This window comes from Callospermophilus lateralis, chromosome 15, assembly GCF_048772815.1.
Source record: "Callospermophilus lateralis isolate mCalLat2 chromosome 15, mCalLat2.hap1, whole genome shotgun sequence".
NCBI classification, from domain to species: domain Eukaryota; kingdom Metazoa; phylum Chordata; class Mammalia; order Rodentia; family Sciuridae; genus Callospermophilus; species Callospermophilus lateralis.
Window position 1 is genome coordinate 66,517,186 of NC_135319.1, and position 22,082 is coordinate 66,539,267.

General features: G+C 35.4%; 1 protein-coding gene across 2 annotated transcripts; it reads left to right on the plus strand.

The window, feature by feature from the left end:
- Positions 1-39: 39 nt before the first annotated feature.
- Cutc (cutC copper transporter) lies at positions 40-21,684 on the plus strand. Of its 2 annotated transcripts, none has more exons than XM_076834532.1 (9): positions 40-260; positions 3,025-3,096; positions 5,222-5,281; positions 8,670-8,879; positions 9,554-9,589; positions 12,074-12,207; positions 16,945-16,972; positions 20,438-20,543; positions 21,186-21,684. In XM_076834532.1, the coding sequence occupies exons 1-9, from the start codon at positions 200-202 to the stop codon at positions 21,298-21,300; spliced, it is 822 nt and encodes a 273-aa protein (XP_076690647.1). In that variant the 5' UTR covers positions 40-199; the 3' UTR covers positions 21,301-21,684. The 2 variants fall into 2 exon arrangements, with proteins under 2 accessions (XP_076690647.1, XP_076690648.1); XM_076834533.1 differs by having other exon boundaries at positions 20,438-20,537.
- Positions 21,685-22,082: the final 398 nt, after the last annotated feature.

Here is a 22,082-nt window from a genome sequence, read left to right on the forward strand (position 1 = left end):
TCAGGCAGCGCGAGCTCCTCCTTTGCGCGAGACTGGCACGTGTGCTGGCGATTCTGCTTCCGTAGAGGCTGCTGGGGCTCGGGTCTCGGGGGCGCGCGCGCCGCGCGCCGCCGGGGAGGACGCGCTTATCCGGTCGCGCGCGCGACAACCCTGGTTTGGAGTGGAAACCGAAGGCACCCGGGGGAGAAACGTGTAGAACATGAAGAGGCAGGGGGCGTCCTCCGAGCGGAAACCAGCGTGGATAGCGTCGGGGAAGGCGGGTGCGGAAGGTGGCGGGGCCGGGGGCGGTCGGCCGGTTTGTGGTCTGGCCTGTCACGATTTCTCCCGGAGGCGTTTCCCCAATCCCTGGCGCGGCGTGTCCTAGCCTTACGGCTTTCAGGGTGTGGAAACATGAGCTGGTGCTGGAGCCGCCCATGTGGGTTCGAATCTCGGCGCCACCACGCTCCGTCGTGCGACAGTAATGCGAGTTGGTTAGCTCGTCCCAGCCGTTCGTCACCCAGTTCCCCCTCACCATCGCCGTGAGAGCCCATGGAGAGTGGACCAGGCCTCATTTGTGGTGGCCGCTCAGCAGCTTGTAGCTGCCACAGCGACCGTGCCGTTTGTTCCCAGAGTCACTGCTGCCAGGTGGCAGTGGCCCCAAGTCCCTAGTTCTCCCTCCGCGCCAGGGCTGGCTAACCGAGCGGGCTCTGCAGGATTTTCCAGGTGCCTTCTCCTCCTACTCCGTGAATTCTTGGTTTTATCTCCGTTTTTTTTGTCTCAGGATTCCCTTATCCTAAAAATTATTAGAAACCTCCAAGGAGCTCTATATGGGTTATAGCTATCGATTTCGATCATACTGGAAATTAAAACATTTTAAAAACGACAGACTAATTAGAAAATAACTATAATAAACCCGTTACGTGGAAACGTAACTTTTATGAAAAATAAATATTCTTAACGTATAGAAAGTGACTATGTTACAGATTTTTCAAAACTCTTTTACAAATGTTAACTCGACTTCATGGAAGACAATTGGATTCTCATACCTATTTTTGCATTCAATCTGATGTGTCAAGTATCCCCCTGAAAACTTCACTTGTAAGATTGAGTGAAAAAGGCAACTAAAGTCTTAATATTATAAAAAATGATTTTAATTCCACAAATTAAAAGAATTTCAGAGGTCCCGAACTACCTCATTTTGAGCACTACTGCTTCAAACAAGTATCTTTTCCTTTGATCTGTACAAATAACTGTTGCTTAGTACACCTCCCTTACTCTACCTGCTGTCATAGCCTTTTGTGTGCATCTCTACCCTCCCTGGCAGAGTCATTTCTGGTGTGAGGCTAATGGTAATACTGCAGCATTGTCCAGTTCCATCTGTGTGACAATAATGTGGTAGCCATTAGGGGACTTAGGGAGTTGAAACAATGTTGTTGATTAAGAGAATAGATCAACACTTAACTCTTTCACAGTTAGGGACTCATAGTCTTTTAAATAAATGATACGGTTGAAATGTGATGTTAGCTGATGATAGATTTTTGTTTTGTTTGCTTTTCAAAGTAAAATTGTTTTATTTTTTATTATAAAAACATTGGGTAGAAAAATTTAAGCATCATAGAAAAGTAAAAAGAACTTCAAATCTCACCACCCAGTGGTAACCATTACCAGTATGTAGTGAACATTATTCCAGACATCTTTGTATGAAGTATGCATTCAATATTTTAATTTAAAAATAAATTATATGCTTAACCTACAGGAAAAACTCAAAACTCTGTTTATATCATTTTTAGTATCAATATATGACTTTCTATGAATGTGTTATTATTTTAATAAATATTTGAGGGATTGTTGTGTAGCATATATTTGCTGTCAGTGATGATAAAGATTTCTTACATAAAAACCTTAGGAACTTTAGGTCAACTAAGAGTGATCAGACACTTATCTGCATAAAGAAGAGGTAGAATATAATTGTAATTAGTCTTTTAAAGAGGAATGTAGGTGTATACCTGTAATCCTAGCAACTCTAGAGTCTGAGGCAGGAGGAACCCAAGTTCAAGGCTAGCCTCAGCACCTCAGCAAGTCTCAAAAAAAAAAAAAGGACTTGAGATGTAGCTCAGTGGTAGAGCAACCCTGGGTTTAAACCCTAGTACCAAAAATAGATAAATAAGAGGAATGTGTAACACAAAAAGTTATGTGAGTTAAAAGATGTAATTCCTTACTTTGGGAGAGAGAAAAAAAAGTCATGGAAATGTGACAAATGTGATAAATGCCTTGGAAACTTGTGTCATTTAAAGATGAAGCTAGAAGGATTTTGTGGGCTAAGGAGATGGCATAAGCAATACCAGGCGTGGAGATACCAGGCATAAAGAGGAAATAATGTGTAGTTTATTTGTGGTGGTGAATATTTTTTGAATGCCCTTTTATGTAAATTGTTTCCTGATGTTGAATACTATGAGGTAGGTACTAAAGCCTACTCTGTTTTATGGGAAACTTGGTTAACTTGTCAGGGATCACACAATAAATAAATGGTGGGATCAGGGTTTGAAGTCCATTCCCACTTTTAAACATATTTTCCTTATAAAGATGTTTAAACATTTTATAGACATTGAGAGCATTGTAAGAATCTGAGCTGGGGTATAATGATGAAATCTGTCTTAGGAAGTTAATTTAGATTCAACATATATTTTCCTTGTATGATTTCTAATGCGTATGACTCTGAATGTATTTCACAGTCCAGAGATATAAATTTAATAACAAACATGGAATTTTACTGTATTCATAGGCCCTAGTGTATTTATCTATTTCCCTACCATTGTCAGAAAAATAAAATACTTTTAAAAATATTAAAAGTTTTAGGCTGGGGTTGTGGCTCAGTGGTAGAACACTGACTGGCCTTGCATGTGTGAGGGACTGGGTTTGCTCCTCGGCACCACATAAAATAAATAAAATCAAGGAAAGTTTTAAAAAATAAATGAGATCTTTGTGGGGAATTGGTCCACATGGACAGTATCCTCATGAATTTCTGTTGTTCTCCATGAATTTTAGGAGCAACAAATGGATTTCTCATGGAAGTGTGTGTTGATTCAGTAGAGTCAGCTGTGAATGCAGAAAGAGGAGGTAAGAAAAATTAGAGTATGAATAACAGTTGGCAACCCTTTTAAGAGTCTGAAAATAAATCCTGTAAACTGATCTCAGAAGCCCTTGTGATCTCCAAGGGCCGATAATCCTCTTGAAAACAACAAACTAGAAAACCTACTGGAAAATTATAATCTAGTTTCGCTCCTTTTCAAGCAGGTCACATTTTGAGACAGATGTCCACAGTAATGCTTATTCATTGACATTTTATTGAACTTATCTAAAACTTCAAACTTTTGGTTTAAAGATGCTTTCACAAGGGTCTGGGGAGTAGCTCAATGGTAGATCATTTGCTTAGCATATATAGGCCCTGGGTTCAAACCTAACACTGGGGGGAAAAAATTAAGATGGTTTGAGAAACATTATTTATTTTTATCCAAGGTTTCTTTTGTACTCTGAACTTGTTTAAATAGGAAGCACAGATATTTCCATTATCTCAGAATCAGAACAATTTTTAAATTTTTTATTATGGAAAAATTTCAAACATATATTACAAAAGTAGAGTAGAATAATGAATCCTGTGTATCCATTACTTAACTTCAATCATTTTTAACACATGGCCACTCTTCTTTCAATATATCGGGGATCAGCAAACTTTTTTGGTAAAGAGCCACATAGTACATATTTTCAGCTCTGCTGGCCACATTTGGTCTTTATCACTTGCTCTTTAAAAAAAAAAAAAAAATCCTTTGCGGGGCGTGGGGGGTTGTTGCTTAGTGATAGAGTGCTTGCCTAGTATCAGTGAGGCCCTGAGTTTGATTCTCAGCACCACATAAAAACAAATAAAGGTTAAATTCTAAAAAATAATGATAATTCTTTGAAAATGTAAAAACTTCTTGGCTTGGCAATAAAAAGCAATAAAGTACCGATATATGCTATAACAGATGAATCTTGAAACATTTTGAGTGAAAGAAACCAATCACAAAATACCACATTGTACAATTTCCAATTGTATGAAATGTCTAGAATAGGCAATTTATGGAGACAGATAATAGATGAATGATTGCCTAGTGCTGAAAGGCATGGGGAGAAGGTGAGATGACTGTTAAAGGGTGGGGGTTATTTAGGAGGATGTTGAAAGTGTCTTAAAATTCATTGTGATGGTTGCAAAACTTGGAATATACTAAAGAGCACTGAATTGTACACCTTAGGTGTGTTGATTATATGGCATGTAGATTACATGTTAATAAAGGTATTATTTTTAAAACCCATAAAACATTCTTTGCTCTTCAGGCTAAGAATAACAAAAATAAGCTATTGGCCTTTGGCCTGCAAGTCATCATTTGTTGACCCTTGATCTGTATACCTGCTGAACTTCTCCCAACCGCAGATTATTTTGAAGAAAACCCTATACATCATGTAATTTCATCCTTGAATATTTAAGAATATATCTCTAGAAGATAAGGACTCTTTGGTGGGGGGGAGGTGGAGACTGGTAATAAACCCAGGAAGTCTCTGCTACCGAGCAACATCCCCTTCTAAATTTTTTTTTTTTTTTTTTTTTTTTTTTTTTTTTTTGAGACAGGGTCTTGCTAAGTTGTTGAAGGTCTCACAAAGTTGCTGAGGCTGACTTCAAACTTGCTATCCTCCTGCCTTAGCCTCCTGAGAAGGACTCTTTTTGTTTTTGTTTCAGTTCTTTATTATAGTTTTCACCATACCCAGCATAACTTTCTTTTTTTTAATTATCTACACATGACATTACAATGATCTTGGCAATTCATACATTTGAATCATTGGGGTAGCAAAACTGTTTTTTAAAGCTTAGAATAATAGATTATTTTGGAAAAGATTATGGTATTATCAACAAAGAGCCAACACTTTACTATGGTCTAGTAATATCTTTATTCTAAGTCATTTCCCTGGGCATGGCAGCCCTAAAATTTAAAATTTTAAGAGAACTTGCTTGAATAACTCTTAAATTTTACCATCATAACACAGCTGGGTTGCAGAATACAGTTGAGATTAAAAATAGAGTTTTAGTCTTTAATTTGATTCCTCATAGACAGTTTCTAAGACTCTTGTATATTTGGGAATAAATGTTGTAAACAGTTTGCTATTTAATAAGAGCTTTAAGAAAACTTTATTGAGCAATGCTTTTTTATCACAGGTGCTGGTCGGATTGAATTATGTTCTGGTTTATTGGAGGGCGGAACCACACCCAGCATGGGTAAATGTCTTGTTTTTCACCAAACTTTTTGTAGGAGGCTTTTTTAAAAAAATGCGTAATAGTGGAGTTCATTTCGACATTCATAAGCACATATGCATAGTTTGTTCCATTTCAGTGTCCAGGACTTCCACCTCCCCTCTCCTCCTGTCTCCTTCTGATTCCTTTCCTCTACTTTGTTGGTCTTCCTTCCTATTTTTGGGACTGGGGATTGAACTCAGGGTCAGTTAACCATTGCCACATCTCCAGCTCTTTTTAATGTTTTATTTTGAGACAGGGTCTTGCTAAGTTCCTTAGGGTCTTACTAAGTTGTAGAGGCTGGCCTCTAACTTGCAATACTCCTTCCTCGGCCTCCCAAATCATTGAGATTATAGGCATGCACCATCACACCTAGCTGTTAGTTTTCCTTCTATTCACTTATTTTTAATTGGTATATTATAGTTATGAATGAAATTGGAATGCATTGTGATATACTCATTTGTGCATATAGAGTAATTTTGTCAACTTCATAACCCAATTCTTTCACACAGGAATTTATAAAGCCTAGAGGCAACTATTTATCAGTTTCACTGGGGTCTTTTACTAATGTCATGTTAACTATGCTGTGAATATTGTACTAGTTAGAAATGTTTATGATTGTAAATAACACTGTCAAAGATTTGATCAGGGGCTGGAGTTGGAGCTCAGTGATAGAGACTTGCTTAGCACATGTGAGGCACTGAGTTCAATCTTCAGCATCACATGAAATTAAATAGATATTGTGTCCATCTATAACTAAAACAAACAAAAGATTTGATTAAAAATTTTTTTCTCAACATCAGAAAGTTGGAAGGTTGGTAGTTGCTGTTAATACCAATTCAGCTATTCTTAAGTAGCATCAAAGATCAGACCTTTAGGGGCTGGGGATGTGGCTCAAGCGGTAGCGTACTCACCTGGCATGCATGCGGCCCAGGTTCGATCCTCAGATGTTGTGTCCGCTGAAAACTAAAAAATATTAAAAAAAAAAATTCTCTCTCTCTCTCTCTCTCTCTCTCTCTCTCTCTCTCTCTTAAAAAAAAAAAAGATCAGACTTTAAAAAAAATCTTTCTATATTGGCACCCTGAATAAATTGACTATTGTCTTTGTTTCTTCCTTCCTGTCTTTTGTCCTGTTGTTTTCATACATTTTACTTATATTTATCAAAAACCTCATGCTGTATTTTTTTGTTTGAAAAAATTTGAAAAAATTATCTTTTAAAGATATAAGAGTAATAAAGCAATCCTCCTGCATCTAACTCCTGAGTTGTTGGAATTACAAAGAATTCTTTCTCGATTGTTTGTTTATTCTTTGTACTAGTGATTGAAGCCAGGGACACTTTATTTCTGAGCTACATCCATAGCCCTTTTTATTTTTCATTTTGAAACAGGATCTCAGTGCAGAAGCTGCCTTGAACTTAAGATCCTCCTGCCTTAGACTCCCAAATCACTGAGATTATAGGCAAGTGCCACTGCACACAGCTTTACTTTATTTTTGAAAGATATTTTTGCTGGGTGTAGAATTCTAGGTTGACAGGGTCTTTCTTTTTTTTTTTTTTTTTTTTTTTTTTTTTTAAAGAGAGAGTGAGAGAGGAGAGAGAGAGACAGAGAGAATTTTAATATTTATTTTTTTTAGTTATCGGCGGGCACAACATCTTTGTTTGTATGTGGTGCTGAGGATCGAACCCGGGCCGCACGCATGCCAGGCGAGCGCGCTACCGCTTGAGCCACATCCTCAGCCCGACAGGGTCTTTCTTTCTTTCTGTTCTTTGAAGATTATTTTTTCTTTGTCTTCTTGCTTGTGTTATTTCTTTTCTTTTTGGTACTGGAGAGAGAACTCACGGGCACTTAACCATTGATCCACATCCCCAGCCCTATTTTTGTATTTTTTATTTAGAGATAAGGTCTCACTGAATTGTTAAGTGCCTTGACTTTGCTGAAGCTGGCTTTGAACTTGCAATCCTCCTGTCTCAGCCTCCCATGCCACTGGGATTATAGGTGTACACCACCAGGCCTGGCTGCTTGTGTTGTTTCTGATAAGAAATCTATATCCATATCTTCATTTTTCTCTATATAATGTATCTCTTAAATTGCTTTTAAAATGTTTTCTTTATTCCTAGTTTTGAACAGTTTGATTATGATGTACTAGATTGTATTTTTTTTTTCATGTTTCTTGGACCTGTACATTTGTACTTTTAATCCTCCACTCCCTTCTTCATAGACTTCAGTTATACTTATGTAAGTATGTACTTTGAAGTTGTCCCATAACTCTCTGATGAGCTATCCATCTATCTCCTTTCTGTATTTCATTTTACACAGTTCCTGTAGTTTTGTTTTTTGAGTTTACTTATCTTTTGCAATATTTAATCTGCTGTTAATCTTGCCTAGTATATTGTTCATCTCATGCACTGTAGTTTTTTCATCTCTAGAAATTTAATGTTCTAGGCTCCACCTAGGCTCCTCCTCCCTGAGCTGAGGCCTTGAAACTGAGGCATTAAACTGGGTCAAGCATAGAGCTCACCTCACTTGTTTTCTTTCAGGGATCATCATCTTTTGTTGTTTGATGTTTAGTGTCTTACAAACTGTTGTTTTAAATATTTTGTCTGTTTTTTATTATTAAAGGAAGGAGGATAAATCTAGTCTGTTTTTGTATCTCCCATGTCTCCTCTTAACTTTTTTGAACATATGGGAATACAGTTATAAGACCTGTAATAAGGCTGCAGATTTTAACATCTGTATCAGATTGGTTTCATTTGATTAATTTATCACTTAGTGATCTGTCTTATTTTCTTGCCTGGTCATTTTTTATTGCATGAAATACGTTATGAATTTTACTTTGTTTGTTATTGGGAATTTGTATGTTCCTATAAATATTTTTGAACAGATAGTTTATTTGGAAACAGTTTGGAACTTCTAGGTCTTGTTAAGGTCTGTTAGGCAATTCTAGAGCAGTGATCACTCTAGAGTTTATTATGGCCCACTGTACTACTGAGGCAAGACCTTTCTATATACTCAGTCAACTCTTCCTTTTCTTTCAGAAATAATACACAAGAACAGATGTACTTGACCAATACTATTTTATTGACTACCTAGAGCTTTTTTTCTTCTCTGTCTCTGACCCTCTGTATAGGGAGTTGAACCCAGAGGCGCTTTACCACTGAGCTATATTCCCAGTCCTTTTAACTTTTTATTTTAAGACCGAATCTCACCAAGTGGCTTAGGACCTCATTAAATTGATGAGGCTGACCTCAGACATGGAATCTTTCTGCCTCAGCCTTCTGAGTTGCTAGGATTAACAGGCATGCACTACAGTGCCTGGCTCTACCTAGAGCTTTTAAGCTCATGTTTGAATTTTAGTCTGCTTTCTGTTTTTATAGGTGTCCTTCAAGTAGTGAAACAGAGTGTCCAGATCCCAGTTTTTGTGATGATTCGGCCACGAGGAGGTGATTTTTTATATTCAGATCGTGAGATTGAGGTGATGAAGGCTGACATTCGACTTGCCAAGCTTTATGGTGCTGATGGTTTGGTATTTGGGGCATTGACTGAAGATGGACACGTTGACAAAGAGTTGTGCATGTCCCTTGTGGGTAAGAATTTGTATAATGAGAGGAATAAATCTCTACTGATGGTTGTATTTATGTTCCTGATGCAGAAAAATATCACAACACTGACTTTTCAGTCATACTTGCGGGCACTTATACTAACCCACCTAATTTAACAGTACTTATTTAGATGTTTATGGTAGAGATAGTGGAGAGTATCTGTGATAAAACCCAGCTAATTCTCCTCAGTTGCTGTAGATCTGGTTCTGGTCTTGTTCTCATAAGGTTTAAGTGATATTTACTGTTAGTTTCTTAACCCACACCAAAATCTTCAGAAGTTATTGCATTCAATGAGGATAGAGAAAGTTGGAGAGAATAGAAGCAAACTACTATGCTGCTTGGCCAACATTATTTCTTGAAGAATCTTTAGAGGGGCAAATAATAGATATAATGCTGTTCTTATAGTTGCCAAATCATGCAGTTTTATTTGGTGCCTTTGAATTGTAGATGATTATATTTTATATAAAACAAGAATTTATTAGAAAATTAGGATTTTTAATTTGAATACTACCATCTTATTATCATTTAGTTCACTATCTCTTATTTCTTAGGGGAAGAAAGTATAAAAAATTTTCACCTTAAAACCTTACATGGAGAATCCTATAGTAATCAATGATGACCTTTTCTATTCATCTTGTTATGTGACTTTCTTTTTATAGCTATTTGCCGTCCTCTGCCAGTTACTTTCCACCGAGGTGAGTAGTTTCCATTTTATAAGCTCTGTTGAATAGTGTCAGTTTTCTAACTTCACCAGAAGCTACAACCTTTTTATGGATCACAGTTCTACAGTGTTACTCAGATCTTAGAATGAAAAGTTGTAAATTTATAGATATACAATGTCTACATAATTTCAAGGCTCAATTATAAAAGTTGTTAAAAGTAGGTATGTAGCTCAGTGGTAGAGCACTTGCCTAGCATTTGTGAGGCACTGGGTTCAATTCTCAGCACCATATATAAATACATAAAATAAAGGTCTATTGACAACTAAAAAAACAAAGTAGGTGGTTGTAGAATATAATAGAAAAGAGGGAGATAGTAATTATTACCTACAAGGACATGTATCCATCTGGGTAACAATTCTGAGATTCATTTTAATTAGATTATTTTAGGTTATGTGCAATCCTAAAAAGAATAAATCACTGTTAGCCAGTGAAATAAAATGTACCGTCTGGCTTAAACCAGAAAAAATGAAGCTGGGGTGAGGTCAACTTTCTAGAGAATTCATGTGGGGAAAGAGGGTAAATATATGAAGAAGAATTAGATATTTTTTAGAAAGAGGAAAGAAGAAATAGGTGCTAAATGGTCAACAAACAGATGTCCAGTAAGATATATGAAATTACTTTTCATGTTGAATATCTTGTCTGCATCATTTAAAAAAATGTTTTCTATTTAAAATTCAGGTGATTATAATTCCAGTGTACTTTGGCTAAATGTTGGTGAAATGGAGATATTAGGGTCACTTTTGCTTTAGAGGGCACTGCCCTTGCACATGAAAAAAAAAAAAAAGCCTTTAATCAAAGAAAAAAATCTGTAATGTATTTTTATATTTTTACTTGATATATTTGAGAAGTTTTTCAGTGCTTTTTTTCCTTTTAAGTAAACTTTCAGGGATTAGGCTTAAAGTGAATATAAGGATCTGTATCCATTTATGAGAAATTAAGTATAAAGTGTATTTGTTATTCTTGTTTCTTTTTGAAATGTATAACATATGAGAAAACTGTTTTCTTTGACTTGATGTTATAGCAATTCTTCTTCTAAACTAACAATAACTTAAAGATGCTTTAGGGTGTTTAAAAATCTTCACCTTGAGGCTAACACACATAAAAAAAAAGTTATTAATACATGAAAAGCATTTTAAATTAGTGGACATTCATCTGAAAAACTATATATTTAAAATTTTGACATGCCAAATAATTTAGAAAGTAAACTAGTCACATATATTTTTCTGCTCTTAAACTAAGACAATGACATTTTCTTTTATCCAGTAAGTTTAACAAAAATATTGTCATATTTTCAAAAATTTATGTAAATTTTACATTTTCCTCTATTCCACATTCTTTCCCACTCATTCTACATTTTTTCATTCGTTTATTCAATAAGACTATGAGAGTATAATCATAGGTGAGAAAGTGCTGCCACCAAAAGAAGAAAATTTTTCTAGTTAGATTTTGCTGAAGTAGCTTTTCTGTTTTGAGGTTTCTAGGTCATTTTCCTCTCAGAGGGTTCTGAGGAGAGAGGTTTCTTAGAAAGCAGAATGGAATTGGGCAGGCAAGATGACATAAACTTATAATTCCAGCAAGTGGGGAAGCTAAGGCAGGAGGATCACAAGTTCGAGGCCAGCCTCAGCAATTTAGTGAGGCCCTAAGCAACTTAGCTAGACCCGGTTTCAAAATAAAACATAAAAATGGCTGGGGATATGACTTAGTAGTTAAGTGCCTCTAGATTCAATCTCTAGTACAGACAGGAGGAGGAGGAGGAGGAGGAGGAGGAGGGAGAAGAGAAGAGAAAAAAGAAAGAAAGAAATTGAAACTTCATATAATCTGTTGAAAGCAACTGTCCTTATGAGCCTTGAATATGCCAGGTAAATGGATTGATAAAAGATATTAGTCAGTAAGAAGAATGTGAGCCAAGCTTTTCCTAAAACTGCTGGTGAGTATAGTGTTTTATTTTATTTAGTCCTGTTTGTCTAAAGCCTGAGAGCAATTTCCTAAATTTGGTCACTTATCTATTGCACTTAACAATTTTACCATATCTGAATGCTTACCTGTGCAAATTCATTTAATAACTTTCTTAACTAAAATCTTAAATAAATTTGTTAAGGAAAAAGTTTATAATTATTGAAAATTGAAACTTTTCACTTCTGCAGTTAAGTAAATATACCTATTAAAATGTATCCTAGTAAAATGGTCATGCACACTGCCTGTATGTTGGTAAATTGGCTCTTTGGGGAAAAAAGCTCCAATTTGTATTTTCTGATTTCTGTGGTTTGAGTACTTGAGTAATTTCAAGATGCCAGTGGACTAACAATCTGATATGCAAAATTCCTGAATATTTGACAGTTGGCTCTTGAAAGCCTGTATTAGTTAGGTCCAGCATACCACCATATGTGTACCGTGTTTTAAATAACACTGCATTTGAAAATACGTGTTTAAAATTAAAATTAATTTTATTTCTTTCAGCCTTTGACATGGTTCATGATCCAATGGCAGCTCTAGAGACTCTCTTATCCTTGGGATTTGAACGAGTACTGACCAGTGGATGTGACAGTTCAGCATTAGAAGGGTTACCTCTAATAAAGCGACTCATAGATCAGGTACAAACAATTTCTTTTCTTTCTTCCTAAGACCATTGTGGTTACTTCTAACGTTCTGTCAGGATGTGAAATTAAATATTCCCACTTTATGATTACTCTACAGGAAAAAGCAAACAGACAGTGATATATTTATGTAATTCGTATTTCTTTCACAAGTGGACTTAATAACCAAATTTTTTCAGATCAAATTGTAGACAGTACCTATAAATCTGATTTAACTTGGATAACCGTAGCAAATTTTACCTTTTCTGTGCCATCAGCATTGTCTAGTTTTAAGCCACATCTTTTCATTGCCAGCCCATGTATACCAGAGGATCCCATAAATTTATGAAATAATTATTATCTGTAGTAAATTCTAAAACTAAAATTATGTTCTTCTTTCACTTTTCTCCATCTATCAATATAGGAAGAAATATATTTTTCTCTTGTCCCAGTTTTCCTGATGAACTGCCATCATTTTTAGAGTAGTCAGATATGCCTTTGTAACTGAAGTATGTCTCTGTTTTTCTGACACCATTCCAGAGGCATTCTAAGTTAATGAGTGCAGACTTTGAGATGAGAAAATTCTATATTTGAGACTCAGGTTTGACACTTGTTTGCTGCATGACGTTGAATAGATTACTAGCCTAAAATCCTCATTTCCTTGTGTGAAATTGAAAAAAATTAATTTTTTTTGTACGAGGGGTTGAACCCAAGGGTGCTTAACCACTCAACAACATGCCCAGCCCTTTTTATTTTTATTTTGAAATAGGGTCTTGCTAGTTGCTTAGGGCCTCACTAAGTTGCTGAGGCTGGCTTTGAACTCATAATCCTCCTGCCTCAGCCTCCCAAGCCACTGGGATTACAGGCATGCACCACCATACATGGCTAATTTTTTCTTTATAGGGTAACTGTTACGATAGAAAGATATATGTAATATCCTTAGCACAGTAAAACATACAGTAAGTAATTCTTAGTACATGTTAGTTTCCATTATTATTACTAGTTTTATTAATAATATTATTTAGCATTTCTGTGTAGACATCTGATTATTTTTACTTATCTATAGCCATAAAAATAACTTTAAGAAATTTCATCTATGGATTTGGTGTGATTCTGCTACTCTGGAACTTACTGATTTTACAGATATTTATTAAGTATATATTAGATGCAGGTTATTTGTACTGTGGTGGTGACCACGAGGTGTGTGTGTGTGTGTGTGTGTGTGTGTTATAGTCACTGCTCTTACAATCTAGTGATCACAGATACTTTTTAATAGAGACCTATAACAAAAGGTGTTATGTGAGCACATTGGAGAAAATAAATTAATTCCAGATTTTTTGCAGCAGGGAGGTTGGCAGTGATTAGGGGAAACTTCCTAGAAGAAAAGGTATCCAAACTGCAATGTCTTACTCATTTGAAGGACATTTTAAAGTAGGTGGAGTGGAGGAATTGTTTCATGCAGGAAAAATTATATATGCAAAGTCCTGGAAACAAAAGCAAGCGTAACTCAAGATACTGAAGAGTGATCAAATCGTTGAAGATGAAGAGAAGAATGATATCCAGAGTTCTGAAAACCTTATTAAATTGTGTTTATATTTAATCCTTGGTGCACTGGGGAAGGGTGAAGCATTTTAAAATAGTTTTAAAAGGTTACTCACTAGGAATAGATAATAAGATATAATTGTCATGGTCCTATATTACATTTAAAAGTGTGTGTGTGTGTGTGTGTGTGTGTGTGAGATAATCATTGGTTGGTAGGGAGCTGGGTTAGATATTTCATATTACTACCTTTCCTTCTTGAAGTTACTACCTAGCAGTATAATATACTAGTTAAGCCATAGGATTTAAGATTAGAATCCTGGTTTACAGCTTTACATCCTGGTTTTGTCACTTATTAACAATGATATGAGTCAAATTAACTAACCATACTAAACATTTGTTTCCTCATCTGCAAAATTAGGATGATAATAGCACCCATCTCCCAGAATAGTTATGAGAGATTGCTTCAGATAATAGCTGATGTCTGACCCTTAGTAAGTATGTTACATTGTTAAATCATAGTGATAGCCTTAGGCATATAATCTTTTATGGAAGGCAAAAAAAAGTTAGAGAATTTATGTCTTTAAAATATCATTTGTCATTATTTTAGAAAGTCTTCATTTGGAAAAACAGGTAAATGTGACTTTTTCCCTCTTCAAATTATTTTTGCTTTCTAAAGAGTAAATGTTTTATGAATGATTTGCTTTTAGCACATTTGAGAGTATGAAACATCTTTTTTCCACTTGATTTTTTTCTAACAGTTATTAAATTCTGTGCAATAGCCCCTTCTGTTTACTCTCCATTTTATTAGTTTGCTTTATTTTTCCTTTATTGTACTTACTGCTACCTGAAACTTTAGTACATAAATGTATTTATCTGTTTTCCGTCTTCCTTAAATGTGCAAGATGAAAGTAGGAACTTTATTCCATGTCAGGAAGGCAAAAATTCTTGTACTCTTTTGTGTTTAGTTCCCAGGGGCTTGCAAATTAAACTGATTAAAGAAAGATTAGCAGGAGAAATAATGAATCTGGATTCCATACCTAAGTGTATATATTCTTATGTGTATGTGGAAGTTAACAAAGAAATATAACTCAAAGTGATGGTTAGAATTTGGAGGTTATATTATAAACCATCTTATAGGTGACAAAGTAGGAAGAGAAGGTTCTTATGGTGGAAAAAGTGACTATATGGCAGGATAAATAGGCCCTTAGGAGAAAGGATGGGAGATATGATTGTTTTATAATAATTTTGGTCCTATTTTCCAGAATGATCAGCAATTAAATTAATTCCTGTAGTCTCAATTAAATGGACCTAGAGAATTTAGTTGATACAGGATTTAAGTGGATTTTCCCCCAGTAGCTTAAAATTATGTTTTCTTTTCTAATAAAATCTTGTTTAAATTCAACTATTTTCATCCCATTGCATACCAAGAATGCAAAATTAGTGGTATTTTTTTTTTTTTTTAGTAAGGCTTTTCTTCAGGTGGTATGATTATTCAGTATTTGTTTTGGAACCTCTTATTTTTTGTGTTCATAATAGTATGAGTTTAATAAAGTAATACAATAAAATAATCTTTCTTGATAGAACTTATTTTGCTGGACATCTTACTTTTCCAAGATTCTTCCCCCAAGAGAAGATCTATTGACAATTAGACATTAACAGTAATTTTTAAAAATAATATACTTGATAGCTTAAACCCAAAGGACTTAAAATCAGCATACAACAGTGATGCTGCCACATCAATGTTTATAGCAACTCAGTTCACAATAACAAACGTATGGCACCAACCTGGGTGCCCTTCAACAGATGAATGGATAGAAAAAAAAAGTGGTATATATACACAATGAAATATTACTCAGCCATGAAGAAAAATGGAATTATGGCATTTGCCTGTAAATGGCTGGAACTAGAGAATATGCTAGGTGAAATAAGCCAGTCCCAAAAAACCAAAGATTGAATATTCTCTCTGATATGTGAATGCTAACCCATAACAAGGGCGGGTAGGGAGGGAAGTATAGAAGTTCATTGGATTAAACAAAGGGGAATGAAGGGAAGGGAGTGGGGGATGGGAATAGGAAAGACAGTAGAATCAGTTGGACATAACTTTCCTATGTTCATATATGAATATAATACCAGTATGAAAATACTTCATACCATGTTCAACCACAAGAATGGGATCAAATTGTAATGGGTTGTATCTCATGTATGTATAGTATGTCAAAGTACACTCAACTTTCATGTATATCTAAAAACAACAAATAAAAAATAAGAATAAATAAAATTCCTCCCCCCCCCTGTTGAGAGCCACAGCCGAAGGGGCCCCAGCAAACTTTCAGACTGCCAGCTGATGATTGGCTCATAGCGGCCCCAGCAACATCTAGCTGATTGGCTCCTCTGCGGTGATGCTCATTGGGCTGTTTCCCTGCCCTTTCAGACCACGGAGCTGCTCATTGGGGGACTTTTTTGGCTCCACCCATGCGACCCAGCCAATCGGCCTCTAGAGCAGGAGGATTGTGGGAGAAAGAGGTTGTTGGGGGTGTGGCTTGTGGGAAGCCGGTGGTGGCAGTTGGGCTCTGAGGGTTTTTTCCTGAGGAGCTGTTTTGTTTATCGTGTGTAGTTCTAAAAATAAAGTTAGTTTCTTTTGACAAGTGGCTCCTGAATTGTGCCCAGCCAGACTGCGGCACCCCCCAAAAAATAATATACTTGACTCATTTTCTCTTCTTACTGCCTTATTATCACGATTAAGAAAAAGATAGGGGCTGGGGATGTGGCTCAAGCGGTAGCTCGCTCACCTGGCATGCGTGCTGCCCGGGTTCAACCCTCAGCACCACATACAAACAAAGATGTTGTGTCCGCCGGAAAAAAAAACTAAACAATAAATATTAAAACTCTCTCTCTCTCTCTCTCTCTCTCTCTCTCTCTCTCTCTCTCTCTCTTTTTTAAAAAAAGAAAAAGATAGAGGTGGGCATGGTGGCACACAACTGTGATCCCAGTGGCTCGAGAGGCTGAGGCAGGAGGATCATGAGTTCAAAGCCAGCTTCAGAAACAGGGAGGCACAAAGCAATTGAGAGTGAGACCCTGTCTCTAAATAAAATACAAAATAGGACTGGGAATATGGCATAGTGGTTGAGTGCCCCTGAGTTCAATTCCCAGTACCCCCTCCAAAAAAAGAGAAAGATATTACAATTTACTTATCTATTTTTTTCTTTTTTTCAGGCAAAAGGCAGGATTGTGGTAATGCCAGGTATTTATTTATCTCTTTGTCTATTAGCCTAACACCAAACTATAGTGGAGGAAGAGCAAAAAGGGCATGAAAATCTGAAAGTATGTTCAGAGAGAAGAATAAATAGTTTGATTAAAATGTTCAAGATTAGGAGATATGTGCTGGAATAAAACTATAGGAGGAGGAGAACATTCTAATAGGGATGACCTCATTGAGGAGCAAATAAGAAAGTAGATTAGGACTGGTTTCTCCCATGTTTGCTTTCCTATAGTATATAGAATTTTATGAATGTGTATGTTCATCCCTGGTGAGGTATACCAAGTTGGACTAATACTACACTTCCTCAATTCCTGAAAAGTCTCTGATCATCAAAATATTTTGTTTTAAACAAAATAATTGGAGCATCTGCTCCTGATGATAACCATAAAATCATTAAGTGCATAATGACTCATTAGAAATGAACAGATGAGGCAGTTTTGAAAGAATTAGAATAAGCAACCCGAAATCAGCATGAAACAAATATAAAGGCTCTTAATTTTTCTTTTATTATTTTCTCAAAATAAAAACAACAGAAAATAATAAATAGTCACCGTCATTTCCTAGATTTTACTATTCTGCCACATTTGTCTCATCTTTTTTTTTTTTTTTAATCCTGAACTAATCCCAACACCATCACCACTACCCTTAGTGCAGGAGCTCAAACCCAGGGCCTGCCTTATTCTGGGCAAGAGTGCTACCATTGAACCATATCTCCTGTCCACTGAGATATTTTAAAGGCATCATGACATTTTTTTCTTTATGCATCTCTATAAAAGACCCATTTTACTATAACCACAATTTCATTATTACATAATACATCTATCAAAATGAACACTAATTCTTTAATAACATTTAATACCCAGTCCATACTTGCCTTTCTCCAGTTTTCCCCAAAATGGTTTTTATAACTGAAATGTGCAAACCGGGATCTGGTCAAGGAACAAGCATTACATTTAGTTGTTTTCTTTAGTATCTTTTAATATAGAAGTTTTTCCTTTTCTTCTTCTTATTTAAAAATATGACTTTGTCAGGGGCAGGATACTGGAATTGAACTCAGGCGGGACTCAACCACTGAGCCACATCCCTATTTGTTTGTATTTATTTAGAGACAGGATCTCACAGAGTTGCTTAGTATCTTGTCATTGCTGAGGCTGGCTTTAAACTCATAATCATCCTGTCTCAGTCTCCTGAGCCACTGGGATTACAGGCATGCACTACCAGGCCCAGCTTAAAAAAATGAATTTTAAAAAGTAGATACTTACCCTGTAGAGTGTTCTACTTTCTATATTTATTGAATTGTTTATTTTTGATACTGTAAACAATATCAAAGCTAAAGCTTGCTCTTGTAGCTTCTAACTTCCCTATAAACTGGTAGTTAAATCATAAGACTTGATTAGATTCTGGTTAAATATTTGGGTAAGAATAATGGGTGATTCTGTGTACTTCACAGTTGATCACATCAGAAAGCATTCAGTCTCTAGACTCTCACTAGCAGTAATGCCAAGACTGACCAGGGTTCAAAATGGTGATAACCAGATAAAGGGCAAGTTTTAAAATAGACCAGGTAAAGATATTAACAGTTAGTAGGAAGTTTTTCACTTGCAGTAAGTCCCTGAAACAAGCAGATAGAAAGCATATATGATCTGTCAAATTGAGACCCTTTATAGACTAATCAGGGAATGCTAAAGAAACTTACTGAGTCTGTCTGATGCTTTTTTGTTTAAGGCTAAATGTATTTAGCCTTGACAACTAATAACCAGATTTAGACAATTCTCTACACAAGTGCTTGATGAATATGTAATTATTAAGTTATCTGCTTTGTACAAGGAATTATGTGGGATATAGAGTTAAATGAACTATTTATTCTAGAAATTGATAGTCTTAGGTACAGAAATATTTGTGACTAGATTAACAAACCTTACTAAGGAAGTATTAATTATGTCAGTAATAATTATACATGTATTATTAGATGTGAAAATAGAATGAATATGAAGTAATCCTTCTATTTGGGGAGCCCACAGAATTTCATGTAAATAAGTACCAGCATGTAAAAACTTCTTAGATAAATCAATCCGAAAGCCTAATGAGTTTTCATCCTTGGGAAATATAAAGATAAGTAAGACATATATAATGAAACTTACAACATATTTAGGGTCTGGTTTTCTCATTTATAAGGAAGGGAATATTGAACTAATTATTCTTTGAGGTCTCTTTTAACTGTAAAGCTCTGTTAGCCTATGTGTTGGAGAATGTATTGAGTGTTGTGTTTCAGATTTATTTGTTAGAGGGAAATAATTTGTCTTTTAATCCTTACAAGCGCATGAGGTAGGCAGTATTACCCTTCCTTGTGATTTTTTTTTTTTTTTTTTTTTTTGGTGGTACTGGGGATCGAACCCGGGGCCTTGTGCTTTTGAGGCAAGCACTTTACCAGCTGAGCTATATTCCCAGCCCTGTATTATCCTTTTTTATTGGTGAAAAAGTTAAGGCTAAGTGGATTTAAATAATTTATTTAAGATCACCCAACTCCAAATAGCTACAGAAATGAAGCCAGTATTCCTTTACAACTGACTTCTTAGTCTGTGTTTTTGCTAATTCCTAGGGTTCAGCAATGTGAATAGACCATTAACCAAAAACAAACAAGAAAGCCGAGTTAACAAGTTTGAAAGAGTATATAAATATAAAAACAGGTTATTTCAGCAACTTGAATAGCTTGAGGTACAAAGTACAAGTTTTAATGTCATTTTGAAATGTTTATTGAATACATTCACTATATCAGAAGATATGAATATAAAGATGAATAAGCTAACTTCATATTTGCAATTATTGGTACCAATTCAGAGTATGACTTTTATAAATAAATATTTTAAAGATTGTTTATCAAAACATGTAATCATAATAAAATGGAGTCAGATTCTTCTGTGAAGTGAAACAGAAAGTTAATATTGTGATGAGTAAACTGTATAAAACTTTGCCTTATTGACATTTCCCATGAAGTTATGGTATACGCTTTCAGTCTTGTCCAGAGAGAAAATCTTACGGGTTCTCTCTTTAGACGCATCTCTTCGGTTGTGCTTTTGTATTTTTTTCTCAAAGCTATCCTTACCTTTCATTTTAATTTGATTTTGTTTGAGGGAAGAGCAGGGCTGGAATGAATGATTTTTTTCCTTGACTCAGAGTAGTCTTTTTAATCAATAATGTCTAGCTTTTTCATATAAACCAACTGATATATGTAATTTCATCATATAGGCTCTAACTCTAACAATTCTCCAGAGTCTAGTATACATCTTTCATTACTTTTTAATTTCATTCTAGCTTAGGGAGAGAGTAATTCTTGAATCAACGAGAAATTTCAGAATGGGATTTTCAAATAGAATAAGCAGTCATCGTTATTCTTTAAATTTTATACAAGATTCTATTCTCTTAATCTGTTACTTGTTCTTTCAATAGGAGGTGGCATAACAGACAGAAATCTACAAAGGATCCTTGAGGGTTCTGGTGCTACAGAATTCCACTGTTCTGCTCGGACTTCCAGAGACTCAGGAATGAGGTTTCGGTAAAAATGTTCTTGGACTCATACAAGAAGGGATGAGATTAATCTTTACTTCCCAAATAGAAAAACGTTTGTTGATGCCATGATCAATGAATGAATGTCATGTTGTGATTAATACATAAGTACTGTCATCATTTTTGCAGTTTAAAAACATTTCTAAAATGGTTCTTGTTCTGTCTTAAATGAGCAGGATCTTTTGAACATATTAAACCTTTTTATAGTCTTTGGTAGTCTTGCCAGCCATTGCCATTTAGTCATTCTTCCCTCATCTTTGCTCTCTTCTTTCAGTTATTTTGAAAGTATATTACCATTAAGAAATTGAAGCTATTATGTGATTTTTTTTAATACATAGGATTCCTATAACTTACTAGGGGAATCTTTCTATTTATAATTTGGGAAAATGCATGTAAGAGAAGGAAGAAGCTTAAAACTTACATTTCCAGATATAAAATCAAGTATACTGTTTTTTAGATTCAGCTACTAGGTGTTTTAAGTAATTAATTAATTAAAATTATTATTATGGAATATGGTAGTTCAGAGTCCTTACCTTCCCATGTTTCTGAATCATGAAATAACCATAAAGTGAAGTGCCAGTAGGAGTACTGACTGAACAACTTATCTGTTCCATTATTATTTCTATTGCAGAAATTCCTCTGTTGCCATGGGAGCCTCACTTTCTAATTCAGAATATTCTCTAAAGGTAACAGATGTGACCAAAGTAAGGACTTTGAATGCTATTGCAAAGAATATCCTAGTTTAGCCATACCTCTCCATGAGACATGGATATTGCAGTATGAAGAAAGAAGTATAATCTACAATTCTCTGAGACAAAGTTTTAACCTTCTTTGGCTAGGACAGTTAGTCAAGTTTCACATTGCCATGAAGTATGTTTCCAGAAGAAAAAGAAATTTAAACAGATACAGTCACTTCTTTTGCTTAGTCTTTCCAGCCTTTGCCATCATTATGATTAAATCTGTTCTGTACTACATCTACAGAGAGGCTTAGTCTATCCTCAATGGAACTAGTTGATGAACTGAGAAAATTCATCTGCAAGATATAAATTCAGCGTGGCTTCAGGGTTAATTCGATAGTTGTAGTATTTTACCTTTTCATTTATAAAATAAAAAATTTCATTCTATTATGATATCAGTCTCTTATTCTTAAATTGAATACAATCTGTACCAAATGTGAAAGGGAAGATAGTGTTTCATTTTACTTTTTCTGTCTTTCTCTCTTTTTATTTTGTGCTCACTGGAGATGTTGCCTTGGAGCAAGAAGATAAGGGTGCAAAGTGAAATGGACAGTATAAAAATTCCAAGACTTGGGAAATAGGTATAAAAGATACTGGACTCAGTATTACATATACATACAAATATATAGTTGAACTTCATTGTGTGATTCCCCAGAGACAAAAGCAGGCCTTGTCATCTTTATTTTATTTATACAGATTAGTGAAGGTGATGTGAGTTGCTCAAGTTTAACAATGAATTAATGTTCCTTGGGAGGCATGAACATTAGGCTCCTAACTTTCCAAGATTTCGG

Excerpts from the sequence above, each read along its gene's own strand:
- Cutc (XM_076834532.1), top strand. The coding sequence starts at position 200 with ATGAAGAGGCAGGGGGCGTCCTCCGAGCGGAAACCAGCGTGGATAGCG. Across the intron at positions 12,208-16,944 it reads TAAAGCGACTCATAGATCAG|GCAAAAGGCAGGATTGTGGT; the intron begins GTACAAACAATT and ends TCTTTTTTTCAG. Across the intron at positions 20,544-21,185 it reads GACTCAGGAATGAGGTTTCG|AAATTCCTCTGTTGCCATGG; the intron begins GTAAAAATGTTC and ends TTTCTATTGCAG.